At 35.1% G+C, this 20,689-nt stretch overlaps 1 protein-coding gene across 1 annotated transcript in view; it reads left to right on the forward strand.

The window, feature by feature from the left end:
- Window positions 1-17,698, forward strand: part of slc25a22a (solute carrier family 25 member 22a) — a 95,448-nt gene extending 77,750 nt beyond the window's left edge. The window contains exons 7-11 of the mRNA XM_036961212.2: window positions 12,398-12,458; window positions 13,666-13,810; window positions 14,145-14,299; window positions 15,084-15,159; window positions 16,846-17,698. Coding sequence (XP_036817107.2) covers window positions 12,398-12,458; window positions 13,666-13,810; window positions 14,145-14,299; window positions 15,084-15,159; window positions 16,846-16,993 — 585 coding nt within the window. The 3' untranslated portion in view covers window positions 16,994-17,698. The remainder of the gene's footprint in view (window positions 1-12,397; window positions 12,459-13,665; window positions 13,811-14,144; window positions 14,300-15,083; window positions 15,160-16,845) is intronic.
- The last annotated feature ends 2,991 nt before the right edge of the window (window positions 17,699-20,689 follow it).

Consider the following 20,689-nt stretch of genomic DNA (forward strand, 5'->3'; position numbering starts at 1 on the left):
TCTACAGTAGGTACTACACAGCATAACCACTATGTCTAGTCTACAGTAGGTCTACATAACCACCATGTCTAGTCTACAGTAGGTCTACACAGCATAACCACTATGTCTAGTCTACAGTAGGTCTACACAGCATAACCACTATGTCTAGTCTACAGTAGGTCTACTAAACCACTATGTCTAGTCTACAGTAGGTCTACATAACCACTATGTCTAGTCTACAGTAGGTCTACATAACCACTATGTCTAGTCTACAGTAGGTCTACATAACCACTCTGTCTAGTCTACAGTAGGCACTACACAGCATAACCACTATGTCTATTCTACAGTAGGTCTACATAACCACTATGTCTAGTCTACAGTAGGTACTACACAGCATAACCACTATGTCTAGTCTACAGTAGGTCTACATAACCACTATGTCTAGTCTACAGTAGGTACTACATAACCACTATGTCTAGTCTACAGTAGGTACTACACAGCATAACCACTATGTCTAGTCTACAGTAGGCACTACACAGCATAACCACTATGTCTAGTCTACAGTAGGTCTACTAAACCACTATGTCTAGTCTACAGTAGGTCTACATAACCACTATGTCTAGTCTACAGTAGGTCTACATAACCACTATGTCTAGTCTACAGTAGGTCTACATAACCACTCTGTCTAGTCTACAGTAGGCACTACACAGCATAACCACTATGTCTATTCTACAGTAGGTCTACATAACCACTATGTCTAGTCTACAGTAGGTACTACACAGCATAACCACTATGTCTAGTCTACAGTAGGTCTACATAACCACTATGTCTAGTCTACAGTAGGTACTACATAACCACTATGTCTAGTCTACAGTAGGTCTACATAACCACTATGTCTAGTCTACAGTAGGTACTACACAGCATAACCACTATGTCTAGTCTACAGTAGGTCTACACAGCATAACCACTATGTCTAGTCTACAGTAGGTCTACACAGCATAACCACTATGTATAGTCTACAGTAGGTACTACACAGCATAACCACTATGTCTAGTCTACAGTAGGTCTACATAACCACTATGTCTAGTCTACAGTAGGTCTACATAACCACTATGTCTAGTCTACAGTAGGTCTACATAACCACTATGTCTAGTCTACAGTAGGTCTACATAACCACTATGTCTAGTCTACAGTAGGTCTACATAACCACTATGTCTAGTCTACAGTAGGTCTACATAACCACTATGTCTAGTCTACAGTAGGTACTACACAGCATAACCACTATGTCTAGTCTACAGTAGGTCTACATAAACACTATGTCTAGTCTACAGTAGGTCTACATAACCACTATGTCTAGTCTACAGTGGGTCTACATAAACACTATGTCTAGTCTACCGTAGGTCTACACAGGATAACCACTATGTCTAGTCTACAGTAGGTACTACACAGCATAACCACTATGTCTAGTCTACAGTGGGTCTACATAACCTCTATGTCTAGTCTACAGTAGGTCTACACAGCATAACCACTATGTCTATTCTACAGTGGGTCTACATAACCACTATGTCTAGTCTACAGTAGGTCTACACAGCATAACCACTATGTCTAGTGTATAGTAGGTCTACACAGTACAACCCCTATGTCTAGTCTACAGTAGGTACTACATAACCACTATGTCTAGTCTACAGTAGGTACTACATAACCACTATGTCTAGTCTACAGTAGGTCTACACAGTACAAACACTATGTCTAGTCTACAGTAGGTCTACATAACCACTATGTCTAGTCTACAGTAGGTACTACATAACCACTATGTCTAGTCTACAGTAGGTCTACATAACCACTATGTCTAGTCTACAGTAGGTACTACATAACCACTATGTCTAGTCTACAGTAGGTACTACACAGCATAACCACTATGTCTAGTCTACAGTAGGTCTACATAACCACCATGTCTAGTCTACAGTAGGTCTACACAGCATAACCACTATGTCTAGTCTACAGTAGGTCTACACAGCATAACCACTATGTCTAGTCTACAGTAGGTCTACACAGCATAACCACTATGTCTAGTCTACAGTGGGTACTACACAGCATAACCACTATGTCTAGTCTACAGTGGGTACTACACAGCATAACCACTCTGTCTAGTCTACAGTAGGTACTACACAGCATAACCACTATGTCTAGTCTACAGTGGGTACTACACAGCATAACCACTATGTCTAGTCTACAGTAGGTACTACACAGCATAACCACTATGTCTAGTCTACAGTAGGTACTACACAGCATAACCACTATGTCTAGTCTACAGTAGGTACTACACAGCATAACCACTATGTCTAGTCTACAGTAGGTACTACACAGCATAACCACTATGTCTAGTCTACAGTAGGTACTACACAGCATAACCACTATGTCTAGTCTACAGTAGGTCTACACAGCATAACCACTATGTCTAGTCTACAGTAGGTCTATATAACCACTATGTCTAGTCTACAGTAGGTACTACACAGCATAACCACTATGTCTAGTCTACAGTAGGTACTACACAGCATAACCACTATGTCTAGTCTACAGTAGGTACTACACAGCATAACCACTATGTCTAGTCTACAGTAGGTACTACACAGCATAACCACTATGTCTAGTCTACAGTAGGTACTACACAGCATAACCACTATGTCTAGTCTACAGTAGGTCTACACAGCATAACCACTATGTCTAGTCTACAGTAGGTCTATATAACCACTATGTCTAGTCTACAGTAGGTACTACACAGCATAACCACTATGTCTAGTCTACAGTAGGTACTACACAGCATAACCACTATGTCTAGTCTACAGTAGGTCTACATAAACACTATGTCTAGTCTACAGTGGGTACTACACAGCATAACCACTATGTCTAGTCTACAGTAGGTCTGTATAACCACTATGTCTAGTCTACAGTGGGTCTACATAACCACTATGTCTAGTCTACAGTGGGTACTACACAACTCAGCAGGTGATCTAGTATTCACAAGTCCTGCTGGCCAGACGCAGACAGAGACAGTGGGACAATAAATTATTCATTAGCTCAGCTGTTCTGGACTGGTGGTAACAGTGAGATAAGGACTTGCAGGTCATTGGACCCTGAGCACCGTGTGTGTGTGTGTGTGTGTGTGTGTGTGTGTGTGTGTGTGTGTGTGTGTGTGCGTGCGTGTGTGTGTGTGTGTGTGTGTATGTGTGTATGTGTGTGTGTGTGTATGTGTGTGTGTGTGTGTGTGTGTGTGTGTGTGTGTGTGTCTGTGTGTGTTAATGATGCACGGGTTGACTCATAACCTGCTGTCCCTGCGGTTATATCCACATGCAGGCGGGTTTAGAGTCATGAAATATTGTGTGGATGAAGGGCGGGTTTGTTTTAACAAAGAGAAAACAATGCGTATAATGATATATCATTTTTCTTGTTCAGTTAATATCTATATGTTACATTGAGGTTTTCCTTTAGTGCAGAAGCTTAAGCGTTAGAGCCTAACTGTACTCGACACACACATGTTTACACGCCAATCACCAAACGCTTTCGGGAACTAGGGCAGAAAAAGTTCATGTCGCTCCACTGAGGCATAACAAAAAAAAAGGGGGCGGAGTTGAATTCAGGAAGAGAAAAGCTGCCCAATGGGAGACTTGAAAAGGGAGGAGCAGAATAATGTTTGGTGAAGTGGTACAAGAGGATGACAGCAGTGTGGCTGTGTTGTTATGATGATGTGTGATGATTGTGAGGCGCGATTACAATTGGACAGTCAGGACTTCAAACAGGCCTATGGCACATCAAAGGTACTGTACTGTTCAGATGGAATAGTTTAGCTAACCATGTGTATGTGACAAATAAAATGTGATTTGATTTGAATAGTAACCTATCTGAACTCTGGACCCTGACTGTAGGTTTATAACCTCGCATATAATATAATATAACATAGTCTAATATAACATAGTCTAATATAATATGAACTGTAGTTTATAACCTCTCATATAATATAATATAACATAGTCTAATATACTATTAACTGTAGTTTATAACCTCTCATATAATATTAACTGTAGGTTTATAACCTCTCATATAATATAATATTAACTGTAGTTTATAACCTCTCATATAATATAAGATTAACTGTAGTTTATAACCTCTCATATAATATTAACTGTAGGTTTATAACCTCTCATATAATATAATATGAACTGTAGTTTATAACCTCTCATATAATATAAGATTAACTGTAGTTTATAACCTCTCATATAATATTAACTGTAGGTTTATAACCTCTCATATAATATACTATTAACTGTAGTTTATAACCTCTCATATAATATAATATGAACTGTAGTTTATAACCTCTCATATAATATACTATGAACTGTAGTTTATAACCTCTCATATAATATACTATTAACTGTAGTTTATAACCTCTCATATAATATTAACTGTAGGTTTATAACCTCTCATATAATATAATATTAACTGTAGTTTATAACCTCTCATATAATATTAACTGTAGGTTTATAACCTCTCATATAATATAATATGAACTGTAGTTTATAACCTCTCATATAATATAAGATTAACTGTAGTTTATAACCTCTCATATAATATACTATTAACTGTAGTTTATAACCTCTCATATAATATACTATGAACTGTAGTTTATAACCTCTCATATAATATACTATGAACTGTAGTTTATAACCTCTCATATAATATAATATTAACTGTAGTTTATAACCTCTCATATAATATTAACTGTAGGTTTATAACCTCTCATATAATATTAACTGTAGGTTTATAACCTCTCATATAATATTAACTGTAGGTTTATAACCTCTCATATAATATTAACTGTAGGTTTATAACCTCTCATATAATATAATATGAACTGTAGTTTATAACCTCTCATATAATATAAGATTAACTGTAGTTTATAACCTCTCATATAATATACTATTAACTGTAGTTTATAACCTCTCATATAATATTAACTGTAGGTTTATAACCTCTCATATAATATGAACTGTAGTTTATAACCTCTCATATAATATAAGATTAACTGTAGTTTATAACCTCTCATATAATATACTATTAACTGTAGGTTTATAACCTCTCATATAATATGAACTGTAGTTTATAACCTCTCATATAATATAATATGAACTGTAGTTTATAACCTCTCATATAATATAAGATTAACTGTAGTTTATAACCTCTCATATAATATAAGATTAACTGTAGTTTATAACCTCTCATATAATATTAACTGTAGTTTATAACCTCTCATATAATAACTGTAGGCCTATAATCTCTCACATAGCCTCATATAATATTAACTCCTTCAAAATGAAGCATTTCTGGCAGTAAAATTATATACCAAATGTACATTTTGACTCGGGAACACAAGTGTAGAATTATGATTTATGTCTTTCAGCATCTTGATAGAAAGAATGTGTAGTTAGGGACTGTCTGTAAAGATGCTGCGGTATCTCTATCAGCATCATAACAGCTGATAGTATATAATATGCATCCAAGTCGAACTGAAATCTTATCAGAAACATGTTGGGTTGTTTTCACTGCTTTTAATTTCCATAAAACCAGTCAAACTGATGCCATTTGTAAATTTTGCACAGAAATTCTTTCCTGTTTTTCTTTTTTTTTTCTCTCTTTGAGTTATTGCATTAAATGTGTGCTGTGCGAGGGAAGCAGAGATGACTGAGAACTCTGTAGATGTCCCTTAGATTGAAGCATTCATCCATTTATGACACTATTCTGCGGGTTATTTGGTCTTCTGGGACAGAAGATAAACGGCTTGTATCTAATTACAGACATGTGGATTATTAACAAATAGCCTACCAAAATATCTGAAATTATAAGCAGAAACATATTTAAATTAGGCTTTAAAAAAAGAATTCCTGCACCCACCTGTCAAAAGTATTTGTTTTGGCGTCTGACTGTAAAGCACATTTTCTACAGGCCTATATTGTCACGTTCTGACCTTAGTTCTTTTGTTATGTTTTTGTTTTACTATGGTCAGGGCGTGAGTTGGGTGGGTTGTCTATGTTAGTTTTTCTATGATTTGCTATTTCTGTGTTTGGCCTGGTATGGTTCTCAATCAGAGGCAGCTGTCTATCGTTGTCCCTGATTGAGAACCATATTTAGGGAGCCTGTTTTCGAATTGTGTTTCATGGGTGATTATTTTCTGTCTTTGTGTTTGTCACCAGACAGGACTGTTTCGTTTCGTATCATTCTCTTTTTGTTTTAGTGTTCTGAGTTGAATAAATATCGTCATGAACACGTACCACGCTGCGCTTTGGTCCGATCCTTGCTACTCCTCGTCAGAAGAAGAGGACGATCGTGACATATGGCAGGTTAGGGTTGGGTGCGGGATTATCACAACGGCTAAAGTCGGTTGCAGATGAGTTATTAGCAATTGTGTGCGAGTGCGGATGAACAAACAGTTGACCCACGCATCACTACTGTGTGTGTGACTGTGTGCGTGCGTGTGTGTTTTGTGTGTATCTGTGTCATAGTGTAATAGCCTACCTGTAGTCCATTAGGCCGAAGCCAGCTAGCTCAATACTTCCCAGGGAACTCTAGATTAGATTAGATTAGATTAGGAGTAGTATTAACCCAACTGGCCATCTCACCTTTAATCCTGTTAAACAGTTACTACAGCCCGGATTACACAGGAGAAACAAGTGTGTATTAGTTAATGGTATCCGTTGTGTTGTCTAGCTCTTTGTAACACAAATAGGAGCTAGTGAGTTGTTAGCTATTAACACATTGATGTCCGGTAGGTCGTAGCCTAGCCTAGCTCCTGGACCTATTGGTTACACTGTAGAGTTGCTAATGCTAGCTATTAGTTAATGGTATTGTATATGTTAGGCCGTAGCCTAGCCTAGCTCCTGGACCTATTGGTTACACTGTAGAGTTGCTTATGCTAGCTATTAGTTAATTGTATATGTTGTTATATTGTTATATTGTATATGTTGTTATATTGTTATAGTGTTCCATAGTGTTATAGTGTTCTATAGTGTTATAGTGTTCTATATTGTTATAGTGTCCTATATTGTTGTAGTGTTCTATATTGTTATAGTGTTCTATATTGTTGTAGTGTTATAGTGTTCTATATTGTTATAGTGTTCTATATTGTTATAATGTTCTATATTGTTATAGTGTTCTATAGTGTTATAGTGTTATAGTGTTCTATAGTGTTATAGTGTTCTATAGTGTTATAGTGTTCTATAGTGTTCTATATTGTTCTATATTGTTGTAGTGTTATAGTGTTCTATATTGTTATAGTGTCCTATAGTGTTCTATAGTGTTATAGTGTTATAGTGTTCTATAGTGTTATAGTGTTCTATAGTGTTATAGTGTTCTATAGTGTTCTATATTGTTATAGTGTTCTATAGTGTTCTATATTGTTGTAGTGTTATAGTGTTCTATATTGTTATAGTGTCCTATAGTGTTCTATAGTGTTATAGTGTTATAGTGTTCTATAGTGTTATAGTGTTCTATAGTGTTATAGTGTTCTATAGTGTTCTATATTGTTATAGTGTTCTATAGTGTTCTATATTGTTGTAGTGTTATAGTGTTCTATATTGTTATAGTGTCCTATATTGTTCTATAGTGTTATAGTGTTCTATAGTGTTATAGTGTTAGATAGTGTTATAGTGTTCTATAGTGTTATAGTGTTAGATAGTGTTATAGTGTTCTATAGTGTTATAATGTTCTATATTGTTATAGTGTTCTATAGTGTTATAGTGTTATAGTGTTCTATAGTGTTCTATAGTGTTATAGTGTTCTATAGTGTTCTATATTGTTATAGTGTTCTATACTGTTCTATATTGTTGTAGTGTTATAGTGTTCTATATTGTTATAGTGTCCTATATTGTTCTATAGTGTTATAGTGTTCTATAGTGTTATAGTGTTAGATAGTGTTATAGTGTTCTATAGTGTTATAGTGTTAGATAGTGTTATAGTGTTCTATAGTGTTATAGTGTTCTATAGTGTTATAGTGTTCTATAGTGTTATAGTGTTCTATATTGTTGTTGTGTTATAGTGTTCTATATTGTTATAGTGTCCTATATTGTGGTAGTGTTCTATAGTGTTCTATATTGTTATAGTGTTCTATAGTGATATAGTGTTCTATAGTGTTATAGTGTTATAGTGTTCTATAGTGTTATAGTGTTCTATAGTGTTATAGTGTTCTATAGTGTTATAGTGTTCTATATTGTTATAGTGTTCTATATTTTTACAGTGTTTTATATTGTTGTAGTGTTATAGTGTTCTATATTGTTATAGTGTTCCATATTGTTATAGTGTTCTATATTGTTATAGTGTTCCATATTGTTATAGTGTTCTATATTTTTACAGTGTTTTATATTGTTATAGTGTTTTATATTGTTATAGTGTCCTATATTGTGGTAGTGTTCTATAGTGTTCTATATTGTTATAGTGTTCTATAGTGATATAGTGTTCTATAGTGTTATAGTGTTCTATAGTGTTATAGTGTTCTATAGTGTTCTATAGTGTTATAGTGTTATAGTGTTCTATAGTGTTATAGTGTTCTATAGTGTTATAGTGTTCTATAGTGTTATAGTGTTCTATATTCTTATAGTGTTCTATATTTTTACAGTGTTTTATATTGTTATAGTGTTATAGTGTTCTATATTGTTATAGTGTTCCATATTGTTATAGTGTTCTATATTGTTATAGTGTTCCATATTGTTATAGTGTTCTATATTTTTACAGTGTTTTATATTGTTATAGTGTTTTATATTGTTATAGTGTTCTATATTGTTATAGTGTTCTATAGTGTTATAGTGTTCTATAGTGTTATAGTGTTCTATATTGTTATAGTGTTCTATAGTGTTATAGTGTTCTATATTGTTGTAGTGTTATAGTGTTCTATATTGTTATAGTGTTCCATATTGTTATAGTGTTCTATATTGTTATAGTGTTCCATATTGTTATAGTGTTCTATATTGTTATAGTGTTCCATATTGTTATAGTGTTCTATAGTGTTATAGTGTTCTATATTGTTATAGTGTTCTATATTTTTACAGTGTTTTATATTGTTATAGTGTTATAGTGTTCTATATTGTTATAGTGTTCCATATTGTTATAGTGTTCTATATTGTTATAGTGTTCCATATTGTTATAGTGTTCTATATTGTTATAGTGTTCTATATTGTTATAGTGTTCCATATTGTTATAGTGTTCTATAGTGTTCTATATTGTTATGATGTTCTATATTGTTATAATGTTCTATATTGTTATAGTGTTCTATATTGTTATAGTGTTATAGTGTTCTATATTGTTATAGTGTTCAATATTGTTATAGTGTTATAGTGTTCTATATTGTTATAGTGTTCTATATTGTTATAGTGTTATAGTGTTATAGTGTTCCATATTGTTATAGTGTTCTATATTGTTATAGTGTTATAGTGTTCTATATTGTTATAGTGTTCCATATTGTTATAGTGTTCTATAGTGTTCTATATTGTTATGATGTTCTATATTGTTATAATGTTCTATATTGTTATAGTGTTCTATATTGTTATAGTGTTATAGTGTTCTATAGTGTTATAGTGTTATAGTGTTCTATATTGTTATAATGTTCTATATTGTTATAATGTTCTATATTGTTATAGTGTTCTATATTGTTATAGTGTTATAGTGTTCCATATTGTTATAGTGTTCCATATTGTTATAGTGTTCTATATTGTTATAGTGTTCCATATTGTTATCGTGTTCTATATTGTTATAATGTTCTATATTGTTATAATGTTCTATATTGTTATAGTGTTATAGTGTTCTATATTGTTATAATGTTCTATATTGTTATAGTGTTCTATATTGTTATAGTGTTCTATATTGTTATAGTGTTCTATAATGTTCTATATTGTTATAGTGTTCTATATTGTTATAATGTTCTATATTGTTATAGTGTTCTATATTGTTATAGTGTTCTATATTGTTATAGTGTTATTGTGTTCTATATTGTTATAGTGTTCTATATTGTTATAGTGTTATAGTGTTCTATATTGTTATAATGTTCTATATTGTTATAATGTTCTATATTGTTATAGTGTTCTATATTGTTATAGTGTTATAGTGTTCTATAGTGTTATAGTGTTATAGTGTTCTATATTGTTATAATGTTCTATATTGTTATAATGTTCTATATTGTTATAGTGTTCTATATTGTTATAGTGTTATAGTGTTCTATATTGTTAGAATGTTCTATATTGTTATAGTGTTCTATATTGTTATAGTGTTCCATATTGTTATAGTGTTCTATATTGTTATAATGTTCTATATTGTTATAATGTTCTATATTGTTATAGTGTTATAGTGTTCTATATTGTTATAATGTTCTATATTGTTATAGTGTTCTATATTGTTATAGTGTTCTATATTGTTATAGTGTTCTATATTGTTATAGTGTTCTATATTGTTATAGTGTTCTATAGTGTTCTATATTGTTATAGTGTTCTATATTGTTATAGTGTTCTATATTGTTATAGTGTTATTGTGTTCTATATTGTTATAGTGTTCTATATTGTTATAGTGTTATAGTGTTCTATATTGTTATAATGTTCTATATTGTTATAATGTTCTATATTGTTATAGTGTTCTATATTGTTATAGTGTTATAGTGTTCTATAGTGTTATAGTGTTATAGTGTTCTATATTGTTATAATGTTCTATATTGTTATAATGTTCTATATTGTTATAGTGTTCTATATTGTTATAGTGTTATAGTGTTCCATATTGTTATAGTGTTCCATATTGTTATAGTGTTCTATATTGTTATAGTGTTCCATATTGTTATCGTGTTCTATATTGTTATAGTGTTCTATATTGTTATAATGTTCTATATTGTTATAATGTTCTATATTGTTATAGTGTTATAGTGTTCTATATTGTTAGAATGTTCTATATTGTTATAGTGTTCTATATTGTTATAGTGTTCCATATTGTTATAGTGTTCTATATTGTTATAATGTTCTATATTGTTATAATGTTCTATATTGTTATAGTGTTATAGTGTTCTATATTGTTATAATGTTCTATATTGTTATAGTGTTCTATATTGTTATAGTGTTCTATATTGTTATAGTGTTCTATATTGTTATAGTGTTCTATAGTGTTCTATATTGTTATAGTGTTCTATATTGTTATAATGTTCTATATTGTTATAGTGTTCTATATTGTTATAGTGTTCTATATTGTTATAGTGTTATAGTGTTCTATATTGTTATAGTGTTCTATATTGTTATAGTGTTATAGTGTTCTATATTGTTATAATGTTCTATATTGTTATAATGTTCTATATTGTTATAGTGTTCTATATTGTTATAGTGTTATAGTGTTCTATAGTGTTATAGTGTTATAGTGTTCTATATTGTTATAATGTTCTATATTGTTATAATGTTCTATATTGTTATAGTGTTCTATATTGTTATAGTGTTATAGTGTTCTATAGTGTTATAGTGTTATAGTGTTCTATATTGTTATAATGTTCTATATTGTTATAATGTTCTATATTGTTATAATGTTCTATATTGTTATAGTGTTCTATATTGTTATAGTGTTATAGTGTTCCATATTGTTATAGTGTTCCATATTGTTATAGTGTTCTATATTGTTATAGTGTTCCATATTGTTATCGTGTTCTATATTGTTATAGTGTTCTATATTGTTATAATGTTCTATATTGTTATAATGTTCTATATTGTTATAGTGTTATAGTGTTCTATATTGTTATAATGTTCTATATTGTTATAGTGTTCTATATTGTTATAGTGTTCTATATTGTTATAGTGTTCTATAGTGTTCTATATTGTTATAGTGTTCTATATTGTTATAATGTTCTATATTGTTCTAATGTTCTATATTGTTATAATGTTCTATATTGTTATAATGTTCTATATTGTTATAATGTTCTATATTGTTATAATGTTCTATATTGTTATAGTGTTCTATATTGTTATAGTGTTATAGTGATCCATATTGTTATAGTGTTCCATATTGTTATAGTGTTCTATATTGTTATAGTGTTCCATATTGTTATCGTGTTCTATATTGTTATAGTGTTCTATATTGTTATAGTGTTCTATATTGTTATAGTGTTCTATAGTGTTCTATATTGTTATAGTGTTCTATATTGTTATAATGTTCTATATTGTTATAATGTTCTATATTGTTATAATGTTCTATATTTTTATAATGTTCTATATTGTTATAGTGTTCCATATTGTTATCGTGTTCTATATTGTTATAGTGTTCTGGTTCTGGTTATATAAACCCCTGGTTATCACACTTGACCAAATGTTCCTGTCAGATATAGTGGTTTTTCATCTTGTATTTGTGTTTATGGTCACAGGTTATCGTCACGACTCCTATGGAGATGTTGAAGATTCAGCTTCAAGATGCTGGGAGAATTGGTAAGAGATTTAAAGAGATGGAGGAAAATCAGTATGAGATAGACAGAGGACAAACAGTAAGAGATAGATAGATGAGATTCAGTATGAGATAGACAGAGGACAAACAGTAAGAGATAGATAGATGAGATTCAGTATGAGATAGACAGAGGACAAACAGTAAGAGATAGATAGAGGAGATTCAGTATGAGATAGAGGTGAATTAGTAAGAGATAGATAAGAGGAGATTCAGTAAGAGAGATAGATAGTTATTATTATTTCTGTATGTGTAATGTTTACTGTTAATTTTTATTGTTTATTTCACTTTTGTATATTATCTACCTCACTTGCTTTGGCAATGTTAACACATGTTTCCCATGCCAAAAAAAAAAAAAAAAAAAAAAAAAAAAAAGCCCCTTGAATTGAATTGAATTGATAGAGGAGAATCAGTTAGAGAGAGTGGAAGGAAGTCCTGTATTACAGCGTGATTTAAATTTAAAGGCACTGTTCGCGCTTTAGTGGAGACGGCATTTACACGACCGCTACGTTTCTCTATCGGTGATCCAGACCGAATAGAACCATTTAGAAAGATGGAAAAACAACCTGTAAGATATTTAGAGAGATGGAGGAGGATTGGTAAGAGAGAGATGGAGCTGCAAAATGGAAGGGTCACTATGACCTAGTGTTGAAATATGGATCAACTCTTCCCCCGTGTGGTCAATAGTGGATCCACATAAGGATCCTACCATCTCCACTGTCTATTCTATATTGGATCCACATAAGGATCCTACCATCTCTACTGTCTATTCTATATTGGATCCGCATAAGGATCCTACCATCTCTACTGTCTATTCTATATTGGATCCACATAAGGATCCTACCATCTCTACTGTCTATTCTATATTGGATCCACATAAGGATCCTACCATCTATACTGTCTATTCTATATTGGATCCACATAAGGATCCTACCATCTCCACTGTCTATTCTATATTGGATCCACATAAAGATCCTACCATCTCTACTGTCTATTCTATATTGGATCCACATAAGGATCCTACCATCTCTACTGTCTGTGGGTGGGTAGGTGGGTGGATGGATACTATATTGTCCACAGACAGAACAGAAAAGTTAGTGCATCTTAATTACAATAATAGTAAAATTCTTCCTTAACAAATCAACTATCAGAAAAGCTCTAACCCCACGCTGTACCTGTCTGTCCTTCTATCAGAGGCCCAGAGGAAGCTGATGCCAGAGACGGTAGTACCGGGGACCGTGCCGACCAAGTCCCCCACCGCCATGCAACTGACCAGGGAACTGCTTAAGGAGAAGGGAATCGCTGGGCTGTACAAGGGCCTGGGGGCCACACTGCTCAGGTAAACAACATAGCACCACAGACGGACACTGTTCTGACCACCAACTACCCTCGACTCATTGGCTCTATCTCAATTGTATTTTCTGGATTCCTACCGTCCTCGTCTCCTTCTCAAAACGTATGGAGGAAAAAGATCAGAGACTAAGGGACCTTGGATCTTCTCCTCCAAGACGTTTTGAGGAGTCGAGGAAAGAGGACGCGAGGAATCGAGGAATCAAAGAAATACAATGAAAGCCCATTCATAGATACACCGACACACACTGAGGTATGACAATATGATAAAACTCTCCTCTGCTCGTCTCTCGTTTCTCCCTTCCTCTCTTCTCTCTTCTCAGGGATGTTCCGTTCTCCATCATCTACTTCCCTCTGTTTGCCAACCTGAACGACCTGGGGAAGAGAGGAGCGGAGGGCCCCGCTCCGTTCTATGTCTCATTCCTGGCAGGCTGTCTGGCTGGCAGCACGGCCGCCGTGGCTGTCAACCCTGTAGATGGTGAGACATAATATTATAATATCCAGTATCTAGTTAATAATACTATAGTAATATAGGCTGGCAGCACAGCCGCTGTAAACCCTGTAGACGGTGAGACATAATATTATAATATCCAGTATCTAGTTAATAATACTGTAGTTATATAGGCTGGCAGCACGGCCGCTGTAAACCCTGTAGACGGTGAGACATAATATTATAATATCTAGTTAATAATACTGTAGTAATATAGGCTGGCAGCACGGCCGCTGTGGCTGTCAACCCTGTAGACGGTGAGACATAATATTATAATATCCAGTATCTAGTAATATAGGCTGGTAGCACGGCCGCCGTGGCTGTCAACCCTGTAGATGGTGAGACATAATATTATAGTATCCAGTATCTAGTTATATAGGCTGGCAGCACGGCCGCTGTAAACCCTGTAGACGGTGAGACATAATATTATAATATCTAGTTAATAATACTGTAGTAATATAGGCTGGCAGCACGGCCGCTGTGGCTGTTAACCCTGTAGACGGTGAGACATAATATTATAGTTAATAATACTGTAGTAATATAGGCTGGCAGCACAGCCGCTGTCAACCCTGTAGACGGTGAGACATGGGGATTTTCTTTCAAATGTGTTCTAACTTGTTATTAAGACCCTAGAATGTTGTACTATTATGCTACGTTATGTCTCTCTAAGTTAAAATGGTCTGTATTTAGCCGGGATCTTACACCAATCATAGGTTCTTAGTTGCATCAGTGTGTGTTGTAGTGTTACCACGGTGTTGTTGTGTATTGACAGTGATAAAGACCAGAATCCAGTCTATGAACAGAGGGAGTACAGAGGAAACCTACAGCGGGGTGACTGACTGTATCAGGTAACTCTCAACACATGGGGATTGTGGGGTATTGACGTTGTTTCCGGTTTTCGCTCTCAAAATCACACTTTTTGTTTTGGATAAAAACAGGATGTTCTAAGTATAGTACAATACATATTACCACTTCAGGAGATTGTTGAGTGTAGTTACCCTTTCATTCAAGTGCCCATGCACTTAGCACTGTTTGGTGTTTCTGTAGTACAGCCACCTAGCACTGTTTGGTGTTTCTGTAGTACAGCCACCTAGCACTGTTTGGTGTTTCTGTAGTACAGCCACCTAGCACTGTTTGGTTAGTGGTGTTTCTGTAGTACAGCCACCTAGCACTGTTGTTTGGTGTTTCTGTAGTACAGCCACCTAGCACTGTTGTTTGGTGTTTCTGTAGTACAGCCACCTAGCACTGTTGTTTGGTTAGTGGTGTTTCTGTAGTACAGCCACCTAGCACTGTTGTTTGGTTAGCTGTGTTTCTGTAGTACAGCCACCTAGCACTGTTTGGTTAGCTGTGTTTCTGTAGTACAGCCACCTAGCACTGTTGTTTGGTGTTTCTGTAGTACAGCCACCTAGCACTGTTGTTTGGTGTTTCTGTAGTACAGCCACCTAGCACTGTTTGGTGTTTCTGTAGTACAGCCACCTAGCACTGTTTGGTGTTTCTGTAGTACAGCCACCTAGCACTGTTTGGTTAGTGGTGTTTCTGTAGTACAGCCACCTAGCACTGTTGTTTGGTGTTTCTGTAGTACAGCCACCTAGCACTGTTGTTTGGTGTTTCTGTAGTACAGCCACCTAGCACTGTTGTTTGGTTAGTGGTGTTTCTGTAGTACAGCCAACTAGCACTGTTGTTTGGTTAGCTGTGTTTCTGTAGTACAGCCACCTAGCACTGTTGTTTGGTTAGTGGTGTTTCTGTAGTACAGCCACCTAGCACTGTTGTTTGGTTAGCAGTGTTTCTATAGTACAGCCACCTAGCACTGTTTGGTTAGCTGTGTTTCTGTAGTACAGCCACCTAGCACTGTTGTTTGGTTAGTGGTGTTTCTGTAGTACAGCCACCTAGCACTGTTTGGTTAGCTGTGTTTCTGTAGTACAGCCACCTAGCACTGTTGTTTGGTGTTTCTGTAGCACAGACACCTAGCACTATTGTTTGGTGTTTCTGTAGCACACATGTGATTGAGTTTACAAAGCAAATGTCCACTGGATTGGTAGAAAACATTGGGATTTTATTCTGCAAGGAAGACACATGCTTCTTTCGGGCTCCCGAGTGGCACAGTGGTCTAAGACACTGCATCTCAGTGCAAGGGGCGTCACTGCAGTACCTGGTTCAAATCCATGGGGAATCCCATAGGGCGGCGCACAATTAGCCCAGTGTCATCCGGGGTTTGACTGGGGTGACTGACTTGCCTAGTTAAATAAAAAAATAAAAATACTTTGTAGTCAGTTAACATTTAATTGTGAAGGTTTTGGGGAAAACCAGAAGACTGTTATAATGTTTTTCTATGTTTTTCTATGTTTTTCACTGTTTTTCTTGTTCTTTTTGGTGTGGTGACAACAACTTGAATACAGAATGAATACATTCTATACTCTATATGATAACTCAGCTGCCATATTCAGTTTAAACACATAATTAGTAACGAGGTAATACTATTCACTGATATCTTGTCTCTGTGTTGCCCATATCTCTTCTTACCTCTTTCCCATCAGTAAAATCATGAAGAACGAGGGTCCCTCTGCGTTCCTGAAGGGGGCATACTGCCGTGCCCTGGTCATCGCGCCCTTATTTGGTATCGCCCAGGTGGTCTACTTCTTCGGGGTGGGAGAATACATCCTCAGCTTCCTGCCTGGCAACTGAGAACATCAACCAATCGGATCTCTGCCTTTCCCTCTCTCACGACCACGTCACGCACAGCACACCGAAAGACACTGGGATCACCTCTCGTCATGAAATAAGGTTTTGATTGTTTGAACGACAATCGTTGTCGTCGGCGGGTTAAAGTATAACTACCACCCATTAAGGATAGTTTTTCCTTTGACCCCTTTTGGCTTAAGAGCACCCCCTAGAGGCAACAACGTTGTGTTCAGCCTCTTCCATTGTCCTTGTTGTGTTGAATGGAATGCTATGGTTGTGAGCACAGTAGTAAGAGTACTTAGGAGAGAGATGTGTTGATGGCAAAGCAACATTCCAGTGGAATTAATGCCACAAATACCATGTTCTCAAACGATGATGATTATCTTATTTTTTTTTAATATACATATATTTTTGTTTTGATATGGGCCGTGAATTACAGGGTAGATCTATTGTCTGAGTACATGGTAGTTATCTCCGTTAACCTCCATAGTGTCAGAATGATCATGCGAATGACAACTATTGCCTATAAATCACATTTAATATGAATGACTTATCTTGTAGTAATATAACAATGTTTTTTTAAAAGAAGGCTGGTCCAAATGAAAAAGCTGGATTTGATGTTCAAGAAAACAAAGGATCACTTAAGACTATTCAATGTTAAGACTATTCACAGTTTACCAAGCATGCTCATTAAAGAAACAAAATGCTCCATACCTTATTATTGTTACCAGCTATTACGTAGTATACTTAAGCAGTAAGGCCCGAGGAGCTGTGGGTACATGGCCAATATACCACGGCTGAGGGCTGTTCTTAGGCAACACGCAACGCAGCCCTTAGCCGTGGTATATTGGCCATATACCACAAACCCCCCGAGGCGTCTTATTGCTGTTATAAACTGGTTACCAACGTAACTAGAGCAGTGAAAATAAATGTTTTGTCATACCCCGTGGTATACGGTCTGATATTACCACGGCTATCAACCAATCCGCATTCAGAGCTCGAACCGAACAGTTTATAATATGAATTAGAGCTTAAATGACATCTTACATTTATATTTCAACGTGTTTCAGGCCAAGACCCATAGAATAACTTAAGTTGTGAACTATATACAATTATACAATACTAACACTCCCATTGGATCTAACCTGAACAGCCCAGTCATCCCTGCCTGTGATTGGTTGTAATTGCCATCCAGCCAATCACCTTATAGCTGTATGGACCCTAATTGCCTTGTCCCTGGTGCTCTTTACTCTATAGGGGGCAGCGGTCTTGGTGTTGAACATTTGGGCCAGTGAAAGTACTGATACTATATCTGAAGACCAACCTAATCTGCAATAGATTCTATACAAAAAAAACAGAATCAGTGATAATTGATGAAGTCACTTTTACTATTGTCCGAATGATTTCTAACTGTTTATTGTTGTTATTAATATTTGGAAAGATACTCCTCTTACAGCCATTGAAACTTTAAACCGTGTAGATTGACATCTTTCCCAAACAAGATAGACAAACAATTTGAAAATAAATGTTCCTCTACTTCTCTGCTATTGAAATCTGAAAACAGAGCAGGAATAACTTTTACCAATCAACTGCATTTATTAAGGTAACGTTCCACTGTTAAATTAACTGTCACAGAACTTTCAGAGATGTCAAATTAGAGTCGTTTTTACATTTTTTTTTTAAACCTTTATTTAACTTGGCACTTCAGTTAAGAACAAATTCTTATTTACAGTAACGGCCTACCCCAGCCTAACCCAGATGACGCTGGGCCAATTGTGCGCCGCCCTATGGGACACCCAATCACGGCCGGATGTGATACAGCCTGGATTCAAACCAGTTGCAGTGAGATGCAGTGCCTTAGACCGCTGCGCCACTCGGGAGCCCCTAGGTGTGTGCACCATAGAATTAGGATTTAGAATACTAGAATGGACATGAACCTTCTTATGATGGGATAATGGTCAGCCATTTTGGTCAGGGAGTTGGTCAACCATGGTTTGCCACTGCTGTGACAGGAATTAGACAAGTTGTAAATGCAACCAGTATTGATATTGTATCATTAAATAGCACTCACAGCTTTATCATTATTTTCTTGGGGACATTTATGGTCTGTTTACATATATTTTAGAAGCTATTTGTACAGAAAATGTGTATAAAACTTGAATAAACTGTATTTATAACATGTGACAATATTTTAGCTTGACAATAATTTAATTACACAATTTCTCATATATCACATGCTGTACTTTTATTTTCATGTATAAGTCAAATCAGGATTATACCTCTGCTACCGTTCATTCCGATCAGACTGGTTTGGATTTCTCCCTGACCAATATGGCTGACATTTTCCCCTTCCATTCTAGAACCTTGAGGGTTTATGACATAGTAATTTAATAGGACCCTGATGGTGTGCACATCACATTCTAAGAATGAAACAATATGTAAACAATGGGACTTTTGACAGAAATCAGCTACTTTGGCCACTTTCAACAAGTTAAGAGCATATGAAATCTTCGCCTGTTTCTCTCCTATTTAAATATGAAATCAGAACAGGACTAACTCTACCAATCTAAAGATACAGCTGTTAGAGGAACCGCACCGACTGCTTTTTATGCTAACTTTTTTTAAACAACTTACATTTTTACCACTTTCCCGAAAAGCTAGACAAAAAGTTAGAACGTATGAAATCTTCCTCTACTTCTCTACTATTCAAATCAGGGCATCAGAACACTTCTACCACAAAGATACTTGTAAAGAACTGGTGAAAGGCACACAATTTTAATTCATGTAAAATTACAATCTAGTTGTGATTTCAATAGTGTACTAAAAATATTATACTAAGATTGTGTACTATACTACAATAGTGTACTAACAATTGTTTTATTTCAGTCATTCAGTGTACTAACACTATCTTTAGCTTGAGTATGTTTTGTTTGTTGTTCTCTTGGCTCTTTGGGGATTGAAGCTTCCATGGTGTGGCTTTGTTGTAAATGCATTTGTTACATCACGGAAGGCCTGCCACACCATTCAAATCAAATCAAGCTTTATTTATACAGCACATTTCAGACATGGAATGCAATGCAATGTGCTTCACAGGGGGGAAAAAACTAATTAAAAACAATGAAAATAAAAACTGAAATATTTACAACCCAACAAACATAAGATAAAAGAATGACAAAAAAGCACACTAAGTAAAAGCTGTATGTTTTGCAATTGACCAATGGCTTTCTTGGGTAGACCAGACAGGGGAGCATTACAGTAATCAAGTCTGCTTGTAATAAAAGCGACGAGTCTCTCTGTTTCAGCCTGAGAGAGAAACGGCCACACCTTGGCAATGTTCCTCAGGTGGTCAAAAGCTATCTTGTTCACATTCCTGATTGTGTGATTAGAAGTTGAGTTCAGAATCTAAAATAACAACTAGGGTTTTTTACCTGGTGTTTTATCTTTATTACCCGTGATTTAAAATGTGCGTCCAGATTCTCTGTCTGTGCTTTAGATCCAACAATAAGTACCTCGGCCTTGTCTTGATTTAGCTGGAGGAATTTGTGAGCCGTCCATGAGTTGATCTTGCCAGACTGATGCAGCTCTTCAGTTGTACTGGTTCATTCCCTATTGGCACACTATTCCCTACATAGTGCACTACTTTTGACCTACATTTGCCGTTTGGGAAGGATCCACTGTTAACGTGCAACTCAGCTCTTC

This window comes from Oncorhynchus mykiss, chromosome 2 (assembly GCF_057628025.1).
Source record: "Oncorhynchus mykiss isolate SJ-2025 chromosome 2, ASM5762802v1, whole genome shotgun sequence".
Classification (NCBI taxonomy): domain Eukaryota; kingdom Metazoa; phylum Chordata; class Actinopteri; order Salmoniformes; family Salmonidae; genus Oncorhynchus; species Oncorhynchus mykiss.